The sequence below is a fragment of the Schistocerca piceifrons genome, chromosome 11 (assembly GCF_021461385.2).
Source record: "Schistocerca piceifrons isolate TAMUIC-IGC-003096 chromosome 11, iqSchPice1.1, whole genome shotgun sequence".
Lineage (NCBI taxonomy): Eukaryota > Metazoa > Arthropoda > Insecta > Orthoptera > Acrididae > Schistocerca > Schistocerca piceifrons.
This window is the reverse complement of record NC_060148.1, coordinates 116,087,153-116,109,221: the sequence shown is the minus strand read 5'-3', so window position 1 is coordinate 116,109,221 and position 22,069 is coordinate 116,087,153. Positions and strand designations below refer to the sequence as shown.

The following is a 22,069-nucleotide window of genomic DNA, read 5'->3' as shown; positions in this document are numbered from 1 at the left end:
CTGTCTAGGGGGGCCCTACAGTTCTCCACCCAATAACGGAGGTCGATGAATTTGCAACCATTATAGTCGCAGAGTCGTCTGAGCCTCTGGTTTAGACCCTCCACACGGCTCCAAACCAGAGGACCGCGATCGACTCTGGGCACTATGCTGCAGATATTAAGCTCAGCTTGCACTCCGCGTGCGATGCTGGTTGTCTTCACCAAATCAGCCAGCCGCCGGAAGGAACCAAGGATGGCCTCAGAACCCAAGCGGCAGGCGTCATTCGTTCCGACATGTGCTACTATCTGCAGCCGGTCACACCCAGTGCGTTCAATAGCTGCCGGAAGGGCCTCCTCCACATTACGGACGAGACCCCCCGGCAAGCACACCGAGTGCACACTGGCATTCTTCCCCGACCTACCCGCTATTTTCCTGAGGGGCTCCATAACCCGCCTAACGTTGGAGCTCCCTATAACTAATAGGCCCGCCCTCTGTGACTGTCGGGACCTTGCCGGAGAATCGGCCACTGGCCCAACAGGCGAGGCATCCTGTGGTGGCTCGGAAACGATGTCATCACCACTAGGAAGCACCCCGTACCTGTTGGAAAGGGGTAAGGCAGCTGCCACGCGGCCAGATCCCACCTTCGCTTTTCGGCCAGGCACGCGCGAGACCACCACTGTCCACCATTCACCCTGGAGTGATGGCTGACCGGTAAGATGCTCACTGCCGGAAGACGCAGCGACATCAGGGGTTCCATGTGGTTCCAAGGCCACCGAAGTAGGCATAGGTCTCACCACAGTTGCCCCAACGCCACTACGAGCCGACGCCTGCGCCTCGAGCTCGATGAGCCTAACAGACAAAGCCTCCACCTGCCCCCGAAGAGTGGCCAATTCTCCTTGCGTCCGCTCACAACAACCACAGTCCCTACACATGACTATGTTTACCCTACTCTATAAGGTGACAAATTCCCAAGATAATCTTCTGATGAGCTACTCTGATAATCAAGAAACACTCACTGAAATACGAGACGCGAAAACTACGCTAGGTTTTCCCAGAAAAACTATTTAAAAGCTAAGCGCAGCAAATAAGTACAAAAACGCTTTATACAAACAGTACTCGCTGCTGCTGGTGCTCTCGCTCTGGCTGTCACAAGACAACTGCTGATTCAAGTGACTAGTGGCTAACGGCCGCGAAACAAACAAAAGACGGTTTTAGGGCGCTTTCTGTTCTAAACGATCAAGAAAATACTAAGAAATCTAACACGAAAACTACGTAAAGTTTTATCAAGAACTGTTAGTTACTATGCAGAGCACATAAACACAAATAGAATCCCTTCCTTAGTGGAAGGTCGTAAACAAAATGCAAAATAAACGCTTTATACAAACAGTACTCGCTGCTGCTGGTGCTCTCGCTCTGGCTGTCACAAGACCTACTGCAACCTACATCCTTCTGAATCTGCTTAGTGTATTCATCTCTTGGTCTCCCTCTACGATTTCTACCCTCCACGGTGCCCTCCAATGCTAAATTTGTGATCCCTCGATGCCTCAAAACATGTCCCACCAACCGATCCCTTCTTCTAGTCAAGTTGTGCCACAAACTTCTCTTCTCACCAATCCTATTCAATACCTCCTCATTAGTTACATGACCTACCCACCTTATCTTCAGCATTCTACTGTAGCACCACATTTCGAAAGCTTCTATTCTCTTCTTGTCCAAACTAGTAATCGTCCATGTTTCACTTCCATACATGGCTACACTCCATACAAATACTTTCAGAAACGGCTTCCTGACACTTAAATCTATACTCGATGTTAACAAATTTCTCTTCTTCAGAAACGCTTTCCTTGCCATTGCCAGTCTACATTTTATATCCTCTCTACTTCGACCATCATCGGTTATTTTACTCCCTAAATAGCAAAACTCCTTTACTGCTTTAAGTGTCTCATTTCCTAATCTAATTCCCTCAGCATCACCCGACTTAATTTGACTACACTGCATTATCCTCGTTTTGCTTTTGTTGATGTTCATCTTATATCCTCCTTTCAAGACACTGTCCATTCCGTTCAACTGCTCTTCCAAGTCCTTTGCTGTCTCTGACAGAATTACAATGTCATCGGCGAACCTCAAAGTTTTTATTTCTTCTCCATGAATTTTAATACCTACTCCGAATTTTTCTTTTGTTTCCTTTACTGCTTGCTCAATATACAGATTGAATAACATCGGGGAAAGGCTACAACCTTGTCTCACTCCTTTCCCAACCACTGCTTCCCTTTCATGCCCCTCGACTCTTATAACTGCCATCTGGTTTCTGTACAAATTGTAAATAGCCTTTCGCTCCCTGTATTTTACCCCTGCCACCTTCAGAATTTGAAAGAGAGTATTCCAGTTAACATTGTCAAAAGCCTTCTCTAAGTCTAAAAATGCTAGAAACATACGTTTGCCTTTTCTTAATCTTTCTTCTAAGATAAGTCGTAAGGTCAGTATTGCCTCACGTGTTCCAACATTTCTACGGAATCCAAACTGATCTTCCCCGAGGTCGGCTTCTACCAGTTTTTCCATTCGTCTGTAAAGAATTCGCGTTAGTATTTTGCAGCTGTGACTTATTAAACTAATAGTTCGGTAATATTCATATCTGTCAACACCTGCTTTCTTTGGGATTGGAATTCTTATATTCTTCTTGAAGTCTGAGGGTATTTCGCCCGTCTCATATATCGTGCTCACCAGATGGTAGAGTTTTGTCATGACTGGCTCTCCCGAGGCCATCAGTAGTTCTAATGGAATGTTGTCTACTCTGGGGGCCTTGTTTCGACTCAGGTCTTTCAGTGCTCTGTCAAACTCTTCACGCAGTATCTTATCTCCCATTTCGTCTTCATCTACATCCTCTTCCATTTCCATAATATTGTCCTCAAGTACATCGCCCTTGTATAAACCCTCTATATACTCCTTCCACCTTTCTGCCTTCCCTTCTTTGCTTAGAACTGGGTTGCCATCTGAGCTCTTGATATTCATACAAGTCGTTCTCTTCTCTCCAAAGGTCTCTTTAATTCTCCTGTAGGCAGTATCTATCTTACCCCTAGTGAGACAAGCCTCTACATCCTTACATTTGTCCTCTAGCCATCCCTGCTTAGCCATTTTGCACTTCCTGTCGATATCATTTTTGAGACGTTTGTATTCCTTTTTGCCTGCTTCATTTACTGCATTTTTATATTTTCTCCTTTCATCAATTAAATTCAATATTTCTTCTGTTACCCAAGGATTTCTATTAGCCCTCGTCTTTTTACCTACTTGATCGTCTGCTGCCTTCACTACTTTATCCCTCAGAGCTACCCATTCTTTTTCTACTGTATTTCTTTCCCCCATTCCTGTCAATTGTTCCTTTATGCTCTCCCTGAAACTCTCTACAACCTCTGGTTCTTTCAGTTTATCCAGGTCCCATCTCCTTAAATTCCCACCTTTTTGCAGTTTCTTCAGTTTCAATCTGCAGTTCATAACCAATAAATTGTGGTCAGAATCCACATCTGCCCCAGGAAATGTCTTACAATTTAAAACCTGGTTCCTAAATCTCTGTCTTATCATTATATAATCTATCTGATACCCTTTAGTATCTCCAGGATTCTTCCAGGTGTACAATCTTCTTTTATGATTCTTGAACCAAGTGTTAGCTATGATTAAGTTATGCTCTGTGCAAAATTGTACAAGGCGGCTTCCTCTCTCATTCCTTCCCCCCAATCCATATTCACCTACTATGTTTCCTTCTCTCCCTTTTCCTACTGACGAATTCCAGTCACCCATGACTGTTAAATTTTCATCTCCCTTCACTACCTGAATAATTTCTTTTATCTCATCATACATTTCATCTATTTCTTCATCATCTGCAGAGCTAGTTGGCATATAAACTTGTACTACTGTAGTAGGCATGGGCTTTGTGTCTATCTTGGCCACAATAATGCGTTCACTATGCTGTTTGTAGTAGCTAACCTGCACTCCTATTTTTTTTTTTTTTTCATTATTAAACCTACTCCTGCATTACCCCTATTTGATTTTGTATTTATAACCCTGTATTCGTCTGACCAAAAGTCTTGTTCCTCCTGCCACCGAACTTCACTAATTCCCACTATATCTAACTTTAACCTATCCATTTCCCTTTTTAGGTATTCTAACCTACCTGCCTGATTAAGGGATCTGACATTCCACGCTCCGATCCGTAGAATGCCAGTTTTCTTTCTCCTGATAATGACGTTCTCTTGAGTAGTCCCCGCCCGGAGATCCGAATGGGGGACTATTTTACCTCCGGAATATTTTACCCAAGAGGACGCCATCATCATTTAATCATACAGTAAAGCTGCATGCCCTCGGGAAAAATTACGGCTGTAGTTTCCCCTTGCTTTCAGCCGTTCGCAGTACCAGCACAGCAAGGCCGTTTTGGTTAATGTTACAAGGCCAGATCAGTCAATCATCCAGACTGTTGCCCCTGCAACTACTGAAAAGGCTGCTGCCCCTCTTCAGGAACCACATGTTTGTCTGGCCTCTCAACAGATACCTCTCCGTTGTGGTTGCACCTACGGTACGGCCATCTGTATCGCTGAGGCACGCAAGACTCCCCACCAACGGCAAGGTCCATGGTTCATGGGGGGACTCTCTCAGTGCACAGCCCACGCCCTATTTTCTACACAACTGTGCCCATGTTTTCGTTATTTCATAATTTTCTGCCGTCAGAGAAGACAACCGTAGAGTACTGGTGATCTAAAAGTCATTATAAATTTGAAAACTGAATAAATCACGGAATAATGTAGATAGAAACGTACAAATTGACACACATGCTTGGAATAACATGGGGTTTTATTAGAACCCAAAAAATACAAATGTTCAAAAAATAGCGCATCTGATCAGAATAGCAATTATTGGCATAACAAACTAAGACAAAGTAAAGATCATGTTCTTTACAGGAAATGCTCAATATGTCCACCATCATTCCTCAACAATAGCTGTAGTCGAGGAATAATGTTGTGAACAGCACTGTAAAGCATGTCCGGAGTTACGGTGAGGCATTGGCGTCGGATGTTATCTTTCAGCATCCCTAGAGATGTCGGTCGATCATGACACACTTGCGTTTTCAGGTAACCCCAAAGCCAATAATCGCACCGACTGACGTCTGGGGACCTGGGAGGCCAAGCATGACGAAAGTGGCGGCTGAGCACACGATCATCACCAAACGACGCTCGCAAGAGATCTTTCACGCATCTAGCAATACTTTGCTTTTTTTGGTTCTAATAAAACCCCATGTCATTCGAAGCATGTGTGTCAGTTATTGCCCCTTTATCTACACTATTCGGTGGTTTATTAAGTTTTCAAATTTATACTGAGTTTTTGATCACCCGGTATATAATGTTGTGAGCTGATTTACCAGGTAAAAACTTTCTAAAGTCGAGGATGCATAAATATTTCTTTACTTACAAACAACGATGTCGACATACTTTGCTGTCATCTCCAGGTCTTCAAAAATATGTTCTCAAATATGTTTATTTTGAGTTGGACCTCGCGCCAAATTCCCATGTAGATAAAATGTATCGCACTATACAAAGGTCAGTCATAAATGAAACACATAATATCAAACAACACCTTGTGGCCAAGGGTGTGTTTATATATATGCAGCGCTCACAGATGACTGTTACATTACATAAACCCAGTACACAATAAAAAGCACATTAGCACATCTGTTAACTTTAATGTCCTAACCACTAAAGGGCCACCTTAGACGATATGTAAGGTCTGTAAATAAAGAAAGATTGATGTGATATTGGCTTTAGAAAGTTTTTACCAAGTAAAACAGATCGCTCTTTCTAATTTCTCACCATGAGATAGTTCAATCGATTAATTACCATTTATTAAAGAAGTGCACACACAGTGGAAGACAAAACCTGAATGACAGCTTTAATAACTTCATTTAGAAGAGAAGCAGAAAGACAACATTTTGCTTATCTCCTATTGTTAAAATTTACACATATGATGCATGTCTGGCATTCAATGGTGGTAACACTGGAAGAATCAGGACTGTGATGAGACCAGCATTTGAAGTTGATTGGTTCTCTGAAAACCTGTTGAAGAAGGCTGATGATGTGCTTGATGCTATTTCTGAAATGTCAAAGAAGGACATTTCCAAAAGAGAATGCCAGAAGGCTCAGACTAGAAGGAAAGATATACATGAAGACCAACAGGCCAAATGTATGACGATGCACAACATTAAGGTACTTGTTTCTTTAATAAATCCTAGCAAAATGCTTTTTCTACATTTGTTGCAAGTTTGGTTATTCCGTGTATAAGAGACATTTTCTTCTGAACCATTTCAGATAAATAGTTGAAGTTTTTTACTTACTATAATACCACTGTGCTACAAAATTTCTCACTGTCCAATTTATTTATTTTTTTAAAATAAAAATTGCTCTGTATTACACACACAAATTTAAAAAATTGTTGCTGGGTTGTAAGACTGATACTCAAAAACTGCTGTGCATATTTGTTTATCTAATTGCCAAGAATAACCTACCGCATTTTGAAAGTGATAAGTGAAGTAATGTTTGAGAAAATGTTCCACGTGTGATAGCAAGTGTTCCAAAAGTATCCAGCCAAGCCTCATCAAATTACTTGATAAACAGTTAAAAAAATAAATTTCTTTAAAACCAATAACATATTGTCAACATGTCAAATTTGATTCAAATATCTTTCGAGCAGTAAAAGCTACATTAGCTTATATGTACCCATGTATTTTCTTGTACCTCCCCCCCCCCCCCCCCACAAGTGATAAAATGTTACATGTGCTGTGTTTTTTGGCTATGGGTCCAAGAAGGTTACATAATTGATGAACCGTGATGATGTGGATCAATTCATTTTAAAATCACATTATTACCTTAGAGAAAACGTTTGTTTTGGTTTCCCACACAAGCCCTAAAATTTAGTCGATTTTTGAATAATTTTCACTCTGTATAAGATATTGTATAGCATACATTACCGTATACTGTGGAGATGCGACTATTGCGTGGTGCAACGATTTCCTCTGATATCTTTCCAAGGCCGTACGTAACCCATATAATGAGGCTAAGACAACTTGACGGAGTCAGAGCATGGGTTGCTTCCTGTACAACGGCAGGCTCACAGCGCTTGGGTCATACCAGAAATTCTGTGCGCAGTGGTGATATCTATGTTGTGCTGCAGCTGTGGGCATGCTTTACACATAAAAAAGGACTTCTCGCTGTGTTGCAGTACTCCAAGGAGGGCGATCGCATGATGTCGACCTACTTCTTCAGCTCCTTCTTCATCTTCCTGTCCATCATGCTGGTCGAGCTCATCATCATGCCACAGTAAGTTTTATATTCATATCCTTTGTTCTGCTTTTTTTTCTCTCAGTAGGATAGTTATTTTGTTATTGTACTTCTTTATAGCGGCAAGACACGTACACACATTAAAAAAAGTTTTGCATCACCTCGGTTCGAGAGTTCCAGAACCTGTACAGCCTGGAATAGAGATCAACATATCATTTCCGCCCTTTTTGTTGCTCATGAGAAACACACATTGCATGTTGTATCACCATACAGCGAAACTGTCAGAGGTGGTGGTCCAGATTGCTGTACACACTAGTACCTCTAATACCCAGTAGCACGTCATCTTGCACTGATGCATGCCTGTGTTCGTCGTGGCATACTGTCTACAAGTTCATCAATGCATTGTTGGATCACATTGTCCCACTCCTCAACGGCGATTCGGCATAGAGCCCTCAGAATGGTTGGTGGGTCACGTCATCAATAAACAGCCCTTTTCAATCTATCCCAGGCATGTTCAATAGGGTTCATGCCTGGAGAACATGCTGGCCACACTAGTCGAGCGATGTCGTTATCTTGAAGGAAGCCATTCACAAGATGTGCACGATGGGGGCGCGAGTTGTCGTCCATGAAGACGGATGCCTCGCCAATATGCTGCCGATATGGTTGCACTATCGGCTGGAGGATGGCATTCACATATCGTACAGTCATTATGGCGCCTTCCCTGACCACCAGTAGCGTACGTCGGACTCACATAACACCACCCTAAAACTGCAGGGACCCTCCACCTTGCTGCACTCGCTGGACAATGTGTCTAAGTCCTTCAGCCTGACCGGGTTGCCTCCAAACACGTTTCCAACGATTGAAGGCATGTGCGACATCAGTGATGCCAATCCCGAGCAGTTCATTCGGTATGTTGTTGGGACCATCTGAACTGCACTGCATGGTGTCGTGGTTGAAAAAGATGGACTTCGGTGTGGACGTCGGGAGTGAAGCTGCGCACCATGCAGTCTATTGCCCACAGATTGAGTCATAACACGACGTCCTGTGGCTGCACGAAAAGCATTGTTCAACATGGTGCTGTTGTTGTCAGGGTTCCACCGAGCCACAATACGTAGGTAGCGGCCATCCACTGCAATAGTAGCCGTTGGGCGGCCTGAGCGAGGCATGTCATCTTCAGTTCCTGTCTTTCTGTATCTCCTCCATGACCGAACAACATCGCTTTGGCTCACTCCGAGACGCCTGGACACTTCCCTTGCTGAGAGCCCTTCCTGGCACAAAGTAACGATGCGGATGTGACCGAACCGCACCATTGACCTAGACATGATAGAACAGCAGACAACACGAGCCGTGTGCCTACTTTTTGGTCGAATGACTGTAACTGATCAGCTGTCGGACCCCTTCCGTCTAGTAGGCGCTTCTCATGCATGGTTCTTTACATTTTTGGGCGGGTTTAATGACATCTCTGAACAGTCGGTGATATAATATCCACAGTGAAAGTCTATCCTCAAGTGTTCTGGGAACTGGGGTGATGCAAAACTTTTTTTGATGTGTGTATTTTGGGAATGGTCTTATGTTAATCATGGAAATCAAGGCTAAGTAGTAGCTGTAATAGATTCGGTAAAAACCGTTTAAAAATTCTGAGTTGATAATGAAATGAAATAAAAATTTGTCACCCACCCACGAGCTGTGACACTAATCCATGTGGCACCACCTCTAGCCTTGATAATGCACCCAGTTGTGCAACAAAGAGAGTCTACAAGTTGCTTCACGTATGCCGTACCCAGCTGAAGCCACTCAGCGCTGATTATGTCTCGTAAAGTTCCCAAATTGCAAGGCTGTTGAGTGCTACATTTCACACACTGTTCAAAATAGTCCCAGGCATTTTATGTGGGAATAGGGTAAAGTGGTGTTGCAGCCCAGTCAATATGCAATACGGTACCAGAGTGTTCGTCAACCAGGAAAATATGCATGCAGCATTGTGAACATGGCTGTTCTCATCTCGGCAGATGGGACTGTCGACGATATACTCACCATGAGGTGTACAGGAAACGAAACACTTGATTACCACGAATATTGAAATAAACATCGTGTTTTGTGTTATCAATAATCTGAATGAGTGAGCCAAAATCCATGGCTCAGGGTGGGCACTTGCCAGCATCTATGGTCATGGTGGGCACCACAGTTTAAAGACGATCCATCCTGGTGTCTTGTCACTACAACAGTGGAGCTGTTGAACCATGTGGAGCTGCCATGGTGATCCCTCACCGATGATACAGCGCTTGTGTCAGGGCTCTGTAGTTTTGTGGACGTCAGCAACTGTGGCTTCTCGCATGGTTTGTCTGCTGGGTGGACAAAGTGCTAACACTGGCACACCGTGCTCCAGTATCCACGTATGTCGCTGAGACCAACAACCTGCTCTCTGGATAGGGCTCCACCAGTGTAGTTGGTATGAAGAAAAGGGGCTGTTACAACCAGGGATGTTTTACTGGCAATTTGCACTACAATTCCAGGTACCCCCACAGCTATAGCCCACTTCCAGCCTTGGAGGTGACGCTCCATTTTCCATCAGTCGACTCGCTCACCACCGCACCAGTCACGTCCTAATCCTCAAGCTATGAAAAAACACCCTCAAAACATCACAGATCCACTTCTTAGTAAACGCGTCATTGAACTTTGATTTTATCCATACTGCATTAGAGATCGTGGTTGTGAATGTCAATGTTAAAAAATATATCTGCTCAACCACTTATTTATACTGTAAAACACTAAGATTGACGCGTTTCGGAAGTCAAGCTTCCATCATCAGAATAATAAAAAGTAAAAGAACCTGTTAAAACTTTAAAATGGAACATGCACCAGGCACAATAAAATTGATAATAAAATTAAAACATCGTGGCTACTTCCCTTGTTGCAGCCGTGTCTTCCAAGGTACATCTCCACATAGTCGTCAAAATATAAAAAACTCGAAAATGGTGTCGCCTATGGTGTTCAACATCTAACCACATGGCTCTCTCCTCTATCGTCGTAAACCGCCCGTGCGTCTTCGTTGATACCACACACCACGTAGACAAACATGACACTGAAACGCGAGTGAGCTCACGCGCAAGTAAACATGGAAGTCCTATTCAGAGATATCTATACAAAGAGATAACGTATACATGTTCCAAGGACCTCATGAAATGATGGTATCCTGCTAATTGCTAAAAATGTAGTTACTAAAAGAAACCAGTGGAATGTTTGAAAAAGTTATTTGTATCTCCAGTTAGCTGTTCATTCAGTGTGTTCTGATTGTCCACGCTATGTATCGTAATTTACAGCTGTTCTTTTAGGTCCAGCTTATTGCCTTTGTCCTGTCTATGTAAAATAACGAGATCCTGATCTATTCCCAACATCGGGTGTCCTGTTTCCCAAATATGGGCAACATCCCGTGGATAAAGTTGTATAATACAAACGCTATGTAGATGATACGCTGCTTCTTATTGATGGACGAGAAAAAGAAGTTGCAGAAATAGTAAATAAATTTAACGAGTTACACAGTAAAATTTAATTCACTGTGGAAGAAGAGAAAAATGGTGAACTGCAATTTCTCGACCTAAGTATTAGGAAACAAAATGGTAGGCATGTTTTTAAAATATTTAGGAAACCATCCACAACTGATGTGTTGATACAAAATAATTCCTGCCATCCTAATAGCCAGAGACTTTCTGCTTTTAGATCTTTGATAGATAGAGGCCTTAGAGTCCCTATGAATGAAGAAGACAGACTGACTGGGGTGAACATCGTGAAACAACTAGCCAGAGCTAAAGGATATCACCAAAACGTTGTCAGTAAATTAATACGACAGAAACAGCGCGCGAATGTACGGAAGAATACCGCAAATAGTATTACAAGAGTCACAATACCGTACTTCGGTGGTATTTCGCAAAAAGTGGCTAACATTTTCATATCTTGTGAAGTTGATACCGCTTTTCAGACCAATAATACGCTGCGGTTTAAACTAAGAAATAATTTATAGCAGGAAAGCGATATATATGAGAGAGCTGGGGTCTATAAAATTCAGTGTAACACGTGCAAGGCAAGCTATGTAGGCCAGACTGGTAGGTCCTTTAAAGTACGTTACAAAGAACATAGCGATGCTTTCCGGCTTAATAATTTCGAAAAGTCAGCTGTAACCACGTGTATTTGGGAAACGGGACACCCGATGTTGGGAATAGATAGGATCTCGTTATTTTACATAGACAGGACAAAGGCAAAAAGCCGGATCTAAAAGAACAGATGGAAATTACAATACATAGCGTGGACAATCAGAACACACTGAATGAATAGCTAACTGGTGATACAAATAACTTTTTCAAACATTTCTCTGGTTTCTTTTAGTAACTACATTTTTAGTAATTGGCAGGATACCATCATTTCATGAGGTCCTTGGAACATGTATCCGTTATCTGTTTGTATAGACATCCCTGTGACTTCCATGTTTACTTGAGCGTGAGCTCACTCGCGTTTCAGTGTCGTGTTTGGCTACGTGGTGTGTGGTATCAACGAAAACGCACGGGCGGTTTACGACGATAGAGGAGAGAGCCATGTGGTTAGATGTTGAACACTATAGGCGACACCATTTTAGAGTTTTTTATATTTTGACGGCTATGTGGAAGAAAGAAAACTGGCATTCTACGGATCGGAGCGTGGAATGTCAGATCCCTTAATCGGGCAGGTAGGTTAGAAAATTTAAAAAGGGAAATGGATAGGTTGAAGTTAGATATAGTGGGAATTAGTGAAGTTCGGTGGCAGGAGGAACACGACTTCCGGTCAGGTGAATGCCGGGTTATAAATACAAAATAAAATAGGGGTAATGCAGGAGTAGGTTTAATGATGAATAAGAAATGGGAGTACGGGTAAGCTAATACAAACAGCATAGTGAACGCATTATTGTGGCCAAGATAGACACGAAGCCCACGCCTACTACTGTAGTACAAGTTTATATGCCAACTAGCTCTGCAGATGATGAAGAAATTGATGAAACGTATGATGAGATAAAAGATATTATTCAGATAGTGAAGGGAGACGAAAATTTAATAGTCATGGGTAACTGGAATTCGAGAATAGGAAAAGGGAGAGAAGGAAACATAGTAGGTGAATATGAATTGGGACTAAGAAATGAACGAGGAAGCTGCCTGATAGATTTTGCGCAGAACATAAATTAATCATAGCTAGCACTTGGTTCAAGAATCGTGAAAGAAGGTTGTATACATGGAAGAACCCTGGAGATACTAAAAGGTATCAGATAGATTACATAATGGTAAGACAGAGACTTAGGAACCAGGTTTTAAATTGTTAGACATTTCCAGGGGCAGATGTGGACTCTGACCACAATCTATTGGTTATTAACTGTAGATTAAAACTGAAGAAACTGCAAAAAGGTGGGAATTTAATGAGATGGGACCTGGATGAATTGAAAGAACCGGAGGTTGTACAGAGTTCAGAGAGAGCATAAGGGAACAATCAACAGGAATGGGGGAAGGAAATACAGTAGAAGAAGAATGGGTAGCTTTGAGTAATGGAATAGTGAAGGCAGCAGAGGATCAAATAGGTAAAAAGACGAGGGCTACTAGGAACCCTTGGGTAAAAGAAGAAATATTGAATTTAATCGATGAAAGGAGAAAATATAAAAATGCAGTAAATGAAGCAGGTAAAAAGGAATACAAACGTCTCACAAATGAGATCGACAAGAAGTGCAAAATGGCTAAGCAGGGATGGCTAGAGGACAAATGTAAGGATGTAGAGGATTATCTCACTAGGGGTAAGACAGATACTGCGTACAGGAAAATTAAAGAGGCCTTTGGAGAAAGGAGAACCACTTACATGAATATCAAGAGCTTTGATAGAATCCCAGTTCTAAGCAAAGAAGGGAAAGCGGAAAGGTGGAAGGAGTATATAGAGGGTTTATACAAGGGCGATGTACTTGAGGACAATATTATGGAAACGGAAGAGGATATAGATGAAGATGAAATGAGAGATATGATACTGTGTGAAGAGTTTGACAGAGCACTCAAAGACCTGAGTCGAAACAAGGCCCCCGGAGTAGACAACATTCCATTAGAACTACTGACAGCCTTGTGAGATCCAGTCCTGACAAAACTCTACCATCTGGTGAGCAAGATGTATGAAACAGGCGAAATACCCTCAGACTTCAAGAAGAATATAATAATTTCAATCCCAAAGAAAGCAGATGTTGACAGATGTGAAAATTACCGAACTATCAGTTTAATAAGTCACAGCTGCAAAGTACTAACGCGAATTCTTTAGAGACGAACGGAAAAACTAATAGAAGCCGACCACGGGGAAGATCAGTTTGGATTTCGTAGAAATATTGGAACACGTGAGGCAATACTGACCCTACGACGTATCTTAGAAAATAGATTAAGGAAAGGCTATCCAACGTTTCTAGCATTTGTAGACAGAGAGAAAGCTTTTGACAATGTTGATTGGAATACTCTCTTTCAAATTCTGAAGGTGGCAGGGGTAAAATACAGGGAGCGAAAGGCTATTTACAATTTGTACAGAAACCAGATGGCAGTTATAAGAGTCTAGGGGTAATAAAGGGAAGCAGTGGTTGGGAAGAGAGTGAGACAAGGTTGTAGCCTCTGCTCGATGTTATTCAATCTGTATATTGAGCAAGCAGTAAAGGAAACAAAAGAAAAATTTGGAGTAGGAAATAAAATCCATGGAGAAGAAATAAAAACTTTGAGGTGTGCCGATGACATTGTAATTCTGACAGAGACAGCAAAGGACCTGGTAGAGCAGTTGAACGGAATGGACAGTGTCTGGAAAGGAGGGCATAAGATGAACATCAACAAAAGCAATACGTGGATAATGGAATGTAGTCGAATTAAGTCGGGTGATGCTGAGGGAATTAGATTAGGAAATGAGACAAAGTAGTAAAGGAGTTTTGCTATTTGGGGAGCAAAATAACTGATGATGGTCGAAGTAGAGAGGATATAAAATGGAGACTGGCAATACCAAGGAAAGCGTTTCTGAAGAAGAAAAATTTGTTAACATCGAGTATAGATTTAAGTGCCAGGAAGTTGTTTCTGAAAGTATTTGTATGGAGTGTAGCCATATATGGAAGTGAAACGTGTACGATAAATAGTTTAGACAAGAAGAGAATAGAAGCTTTCGAAATGTGGTACTACAGAAGGATGCTGAATATTAGATGGGTAGATCACATAACTAATGAGGAGGTATTGAATAGAATTGGGAAGAGGCGCAACGTGTGGCACAACTTGATGAGAAGAAGAGATCGGTTGGTAGGACATGTTCTGAGACATCAAGGGATCACCAATTTAGTATTGGAGGGCAGCGTGGAGGGTAAAATTCGTAGAGGTAGACAAAGAGATGAATACACTAAGCAGATTCAGAAGGATGTAGGCCGTATTAGGTACTGGGAGATGAAAAAGCTTGCACAGGATAGAGTAGCATGGAGAGCTGCATCAAACCAGTCTCAGGACTCAAGACCACAACAACAACAACATCACATACACTTTTGCGACGAAGAGAGTCTACAAGTTGCTGCACGAATGCCGTACCCAGCTGAAGACACTCAGCGCTGATTAGATCTCGTAAATTTCCCAAATTCCAACGCCGTTGATTGCTACATTTCACACACTGTTCAAAATAGTCCCAGGCATTTTATGTGGGAATAGGGTAAAGTGGTGTGGCAGCCCAGTCAAGATGCAATAAGGTACCAGAGTGTTCGTCAACCAGGAAAATATGCATGCAGCCTTGTGAACATGACTGTTCTCATCTCGGCAGGTGGGACTGTCGACGATACACTCACCATGAGGTGTACAGGAAACGGAACACTTGATTCCCAAGAATATTGAAATAAACATCGTGTTTTGTGTTATCAATAATCTGAATGAGTGAGCCAAAATCCATGGCTCAGGGTGGGCACTCGCCATCATCTGTGGTCATGGTGGGCACCACAGTTTAAAGACGATCCATCCTGGTGTCTTGTCACTACAGCAGTGGAGCTGTTGAACCATGTGGAGCTGCCATGGTGATCCCTCACCGATGATACAGCGCTTGTGTCAGGGCTCTGTAGTTTTGTGGACGTCAGCAACTGTGGCTTCTCGCATGGTTTGTCTGCTGGGCGGACAAAGTGCTAACACTGGTACACCAAGCTCCAGTATCCACATATGTCGCTGAGACCAGCAACCTGCTCTCTGGGTAGGGCTCCACCAGTGTAGTTGGTATGAATAAGGGGCTGTTACAACCAGGAATGTTTTACTGGCAATTTGCACTTCAATTCCAGGTACCCCCACAGCTGCTGCCCACTTTCAGCCTTGGAGGTGATGCTTCATTTTCCATCAGCCGACTCACTCACCACCGTACCAGTCACGCCCTGACCCTCAAGCTATGAAAAAACACCCTCAAAACGTCAAAGGTCCACTTCTTAGTAAAAGCGTCATAGAACCTTTAGAGAACCTGATGCGTAGCATCTTATGAGTAGAAACAAAATGATGGCTCATCGGACCACTCTACTCAGTTGCTGGAAGGTTCCGTCCGGTTTCTGTGTTGTTTTGGCAATTGAAGACGTGACGTTTTCTCTGCCGTTTTGAGCGGCAGCCTTTTGCGTGGTATGCTGCTCCAAATGTCTGTGTTGCACGCAGTTCGCAGTGTTTGTTCAGAAATTGCTTGAGATGTAACTACCAGGTGATCAAAAAGTCAATATAAATTTGAAAACTTAATAAATCACGCAATAGTGTAGATATAGAGGTAAAAATTGACACACATGCTTGGAATGACATGGGGTTTTATTAGAATAAAAAAAATTGCTAGACACGTGAAAGATCTCTTGCGCGCGTCGTTTGATGATGATCGTGTGCTCAGCCGCCACTTTCGTCATGCTTGGCCTCTCAGTTCCCCAGACCTCAGTCCGTGCGATTATTGGCTTTGGGGTTACCTGAAGTCGCAAGTGTATCGTGATCGGCCGACATCTCTAGGGATGCTGAAAGACATCCATCGCCAATGCCTCACCATAACCCCGGACATGCTTTACAGTGCTGTTCACAGCATTATTCCTGGACTACAGCTATTGTTGAGGAATGATGGTGGGCATATTGAGCATTTCCTGTAAAGAACATCATCTTTGCTTTGTGTCACTTTGTTATGCTTATTATTGCTATTCTGATCAGATGAAGCGCCATCTGTCGGACATTTTTTGAACTTTTGTATTTTCTTTTGTTCTAATAAAACCCCATGTCATTCCAAGCATGTGTGTCAATTTGTACCTCTCTATCGACATTATTCCGTGATTTATTCATTTTTCAAATTTATACTGACTTTTTGATCACCCAGTACATTCACTGACAGCAGCGCTGTCAGGTCTGAACGCGATTGTCGTTGACAAGGTGTGACATTCATATCAAATCGTTGCCGGCTATATATTTTATGACCTACCGCGCTGATACGCTAACAAATCCAGTGGCTTCATTCAAGGTGAAAGCATGGGCACGTCCATACATGGTAAATCCTTTGTGCAACTCTGTCATGTCTCTGTGTCCACCCATTTCACTGCCCTGATACCATGCAACCGAGGGGCACGTTAGACACCACTTCCCTACTTCTATTTACGTCAGCAGCCATACACTGTCCACAGCGCTGAAAAGCGACCTCTGCTCGCACTTGGGGTGGGCGTGTAGGGGCAGTGGTTAATAATGATCTCATGTAAAGTTAGTTGTTCGTGAAACGTAGGATAATATCTTACGCACAGGCAGATGCAAACTGTGGGCAGTACCAGCAATGGAAGTGACCAAAGTGTTGTCAGAGGGGGAGAAAGACGAACGTGACAGAACAGAAATGATGAAGAGAAGGTGTAAACATATGAACCATGACCAACTGAGAGACAAATGGCAAAGGAAGAGTAATTGGGAGAAAATGAGAGCACTTGCTTCATTTTGCAAACTGAAGAACCCACACAACAGTTGGTGAATCAACGATACTTTATTGCTTACACAGATGGTTTCAGAATGCTAAAACCTCATCAACTGGTGTGGACTGTAAGGATTAAAAGAATATGTTAAGAGACTAGGGCACGCAATTCTCAAAAAATGGAAAATGTAATGGATAAGCGGTTATACGCTTAAAATCTTCAAAATGAATCAATAAAAAAGGAGCACTTAACGGACTGAGGTCATCTTCCACCCCAGTGTTGCTATGGAACAAAAGTTCCATGTCAAGTATAAAATAAAAGGGGAGAATCTAGGAATTTACCAAAATGACATCATAACGAGAAAACAAGGATCAGCTAAAACACAGAAGATCTAAGATGCAATTCAAAAACAAAAAACAAAAAAAAAACACATTATGTAGTAATACGTACATAGTGTCCTCAGTGTTTACGCCAGATAGTGGGAATTTAGTATACCGAAATGGGTCGTGCAAGCAATAACATATTGTTGGTTGAGCAACTACTGTGCAGTTCCTTCGATTTACAAAGTGGACTTGTACAGCTGCAGCTGCCCAGAAAAAGAACTGTTCGTGCATTTGCTTCGTTATTTGAAACAGGCAAATAGCCATAGATGTTAATTTCCGTAAGGAAAGAAGACACTTGAGCTTCTTCTTAACTGCAGAAAGTCTTTTTCGATCCGGCAATTACTCAGCCGTTTCCACACCATTAATTTAGACTCTAGGCTTCCATTACGAAGAACACCACCCACCTCCCAGCACCACGGTGCGGAAGATGGTGAGCAAGGGGCACATGTAATGGAACCTGTATCAGTCGTGTCAGATTGTTCTTACCAACGAATTCAGGGTTTGCGTAATGCCTGACAGGTGAGGTAGAAGGATGTGGAGGCGGCCAACTAACAGTGCATGTCTCAGGCTTTCAGTCTCACGGTTTGAGCAGGGATGTGGATCAGTCACGTCTTGGGCCAGTACCGCATTTGGATGTGGGACAGCTCTCTTCGTTAGCAAGGGTAGTTTGAGGACTGTGCAGTATTAGGACAGGATCCTATAAATTATTAAGCAGCCCCACAGTCGATAACCTGGCGATGGATTTGTCCTTTGAAGTGTTGAAGCCTGTCCTCGTGAATGCCTTCCTTCAAGACGCAAGGAGCAACGAAATGGAGTGGCTTGCTGTGTCTGCTGACATAGACCCGACTCATCATGCTGCGGCCAGCTGCAACTTGCTGTATGTCGTCGTGGGAAACCTCCTCACCCGCTTGATGGTCTCAGGAATGGCACGTGCTTGAGCAACAACATACCGGCCACTTCACAGACAGCATGCGAGACTTAATTTCCACACTGAGACTGATGGCCATTGACTTGTGCAGCTGCTATGAGGTCACATTATCCCTTTGAAGTATACATAGAGGGGAGAAACTCATGGGATACCTGTCCAGCATAGTGCAACAGTTGGACGTGACACGGACTGGAGGTCTCTTGCAACAATATTGAGCATTGCTGCTTCTACAGCCATTCATAATTGTGAAAGCGTAGCCAGTGCAGGATTTTGTGCGTGAACTGACCTCTCAATTATGTTCGATGAGATTCGTGTCAGCCAATTTGAGAGGCCCAAGCACTGACATGTACTGTCCAGAATGTTTTTCAAACCAATCGCCAAACAATTATGGCCAGGTGATACGACATATTGTGATCCATAAAAATTCCGTCGTTGTTTGGGAACATGAAGTCCATCAATGGCTGCAAATGGTTCAAATGGCTCTGAGCACTATGGGACTTAACATCTGAGGTCGTCAGTCCCCTAGAACGGAGAATTACTTAAACCTAACTAAACTAAGGACATCACACACATCCATGTTCGAGGCACGATTCGAACCTGCGACCGTAGCGGTCGTGCGGTTCCAGACTGAAGCGCCTAGAAACGTTCAGCCACTCCGGCCGGCTGCAAATGGTCTCCAAGTAGCTGAACATAACCATTCCCAGGCAATTATTGGTTTACTTGAACCAGAGGACTCAGTCCACTCCATGTAAACACAGCCCACACTAGTATGGAGCCGCCAAAAGCTTGCACAATGCCTTGTTGACAACTTGAATCCACGGCAACGTGGGGTCTGTGTCACACTCGAACCATATCATCAGCTCTTACCAACTGAAATCGGGTCTCGTCTGACCAGGCCTTGGTTTCCCAGTCGTCTAGGGTCCAACCGATGTGGTCACGAGCCCAGGAGATGCGCTGCTGGCGATGTTGTGATGTTAGAGAAGTCAGACGAGTGGGTCGTCTGCTGCCACAGCTTATTAACGCGAAATTTCGCCGCACTGTCATAATGGATGCGTTCGTCGTACATCCAATATTGATTTCTGCTTCTGCTGTTATTTCATACAGTGTTGTTTGTATGTTAGCACTGAAAACTCTACGTAAAAGCTGCTGCTTTCGGTCATTAAGTGAAGGCCGTCAGTTACTGTGCCGTTCGTGGTGAGAACTAATGCTTGAGATTTGGTATTCTCGGCAGACTCTTGGTACAGTGGATTGCGGAATACTGAATTCCCCAACGATTTCCGAAATGGAATGTCCCATGCGTCTAGATCCAGCTACCATTCCGCGCTCACCATCTGTTAATTTCCGTTGTGTCACCAAATTCACTTCGGAAAACTTTTCGTATGAATCACCTGAGTACAAATGATAGTCCAACCAGTGCCCTTTGTGTATGGAATGCTACCGCCATTCGGGTATGTGCATATAGCTACCCTATGTCTGATGTCACCACAGGGTAAACCTGAATTGCTGTAAAAAGACAAGACGTTGTTTAATGCTGTTACCAAAAATGTCGAAAAGTTCTTGACCGATTTAGTTCAAATTTGTACGCGATACTATAATAAGCATCTTGAGAGACATAGGCCACATACAATATTTTTAGTAAATGTAATAGACAGATATAAGATATAACAGGTAAAAGTTAGCAAGAGTTTCGAAGAGCTTTTGACCGATTTACTTCAAATTTTTATACGAAGCTCTAATAAGTATTCAGACGGTCATGGTAGGCTGCATGTTTTTCTACATGTAATGTACAGATGTACGATGTATACAGCGGGCAACGGCCTTGCCGCAGTGGATACATCAGTTCCCGTGAGATCACCGAAGTTAACCGTTGTTGGGCGTGGCCGGCATTTGGATGGGTGACCATCCGGGCCGCCATCCGCTGTTGCCATTTTTCGGGGTGCACTCAGCCTCGTGATGCCAACTGAGGAGCTACTCGACCGAATAGTAGCGGCTTCGGTCAAAGAAAACCATTATAACGACCGGGAGAGCGGTGTGCTGACCACACACCTCTCCTATCCGCATCCTCCTGTAAGAATGACACGGCGGTCGGATGGTTCCCGTAGGCCACTCGTGGCCTGAAGACTGAGTGAGTACGATATATACAGTCGCAACATAGTTTGTAAAATTTTCGAAAAGTTCTTAACCAATTTATTTCAAACTTTTAGCCAATACTCTAATAAAGGTTTGGACGGACATAGGCTACGTATGTTTTTAAAGAACAATGAACAGATTTTCTGTTAAAACTGACTGTGAAAAAAAAGTGCTGTGCTGCTAAAATATGCCATTTCGTTTTCTTTCAGATAGTCGGTGTTAACTATTGTCGGAGGGTATTTAAACCATTTGACAAATTGTTTCTCAAACAAGAACTGCATCTACACCAAGGTAGTTTTTGTTTTTTCCTCACGATAGGCTTTAGGAGAAAACAGCAAAGCTATGTTTATGGCTTATCGACTTACGGTTAAAATACTACTACGGAATATGAATCGTCCGGAACTTTGTAATCCTACTCGTTCGCCGATGAAAACTATGCTCAAATACTGTCACAGTATCTGCTGTCGTCACATATCCAGCAGCTGGAAAGGTGTGTCTCATAACTCGTATTCGAGTGGTACCAAGCGATTTATCTATTAATTTCAAGCGATTTCAGTGGCCAATCAAGGTTTCGTTTACAGTACAAGTAAACAAATCTGACGAAAAGAGATAAGGGGGGAAGAGGAGCTGGACTGGGAGGGGGAGGAAATGGACAGACACAGAGGGGGCAAAGGGTATTAGAACGCTCATCCGAATCCGGCACATATTTAGCATTTGCGACCCATTGCCTGATTCAGTCGTATTTAACATCAACAACAAACTTTATATTCAAATGGTTCAAATGGCTCTGAGCACTATGGGACTTAACTCCTGAGGTCATCAGTCCCCTCGAACTTAGAACTACTTAAACCTAAGTAACGCAAGGACATCACACACATCCATGCCCGAGGCTGGATTCGAACCTGCGACCGTAGCAGTCGCGCGGTTCCGGACTGAGCGCCTAGAACCGCTAGACCATCTCGACAGGCTGAAATGATAATAGCTACAGTACTGAAAACACACAGAAGAGACTGTAGCGCCTATAACCGCTCGGCCAACCCGGACGGTCTTTATATTCAGCTCCAGCTATTAAATGCTCAATTTCTACCGTGTATCGTTGGTTTTGGACACCACATGGATGTTTTACGGTTATTTGTCACTGTGGAACGTACTGACATGAACTGCATTAGCAGTCGTCAGTCACACTGTTGCCCATTAAAATTCCAACGCACAGTGTGCAACAAATATCACATTAACATAAAGTGTAGTACGTTCTAGGATGTGCAGACGATTAACATTTCAGTGTGACCGAAAAAGCAGGTATCAGTAATGCTATCTACGTTACGAATTATACAGAGGCCAAGCTGAGACTCCTGCGCATCAGTGAGGATACTAGTTGGGTACCTGTGAAGCGTCTCTG

The 22,069-nt window shown here is 43.1% G+C and overlaps 1 protein-coding gene across 1 annotated transcript in view; it reads left to right on the top strand.

Moving 5' to 3' along the window:
• LOC124719778 (adenylate cyclase type 5-like) overlaps positions 1 to 22,069 on the top strand; it is a 597,816-nt gene that overhangs the window by 375,562 nt on the left and 200,185 nt on the right. The window contains exon 9 of the mRNA XM_047244976.1: positions 7,237 to 7,334. Within this exon, the coding sequence (XP_047100932.1) occupies positions 7,237 to 7,334 (98 nt within the window). The remainder of the gene's footprint in view (positions 1 to 7,236; positions 7,335 to 22,069) is intronic.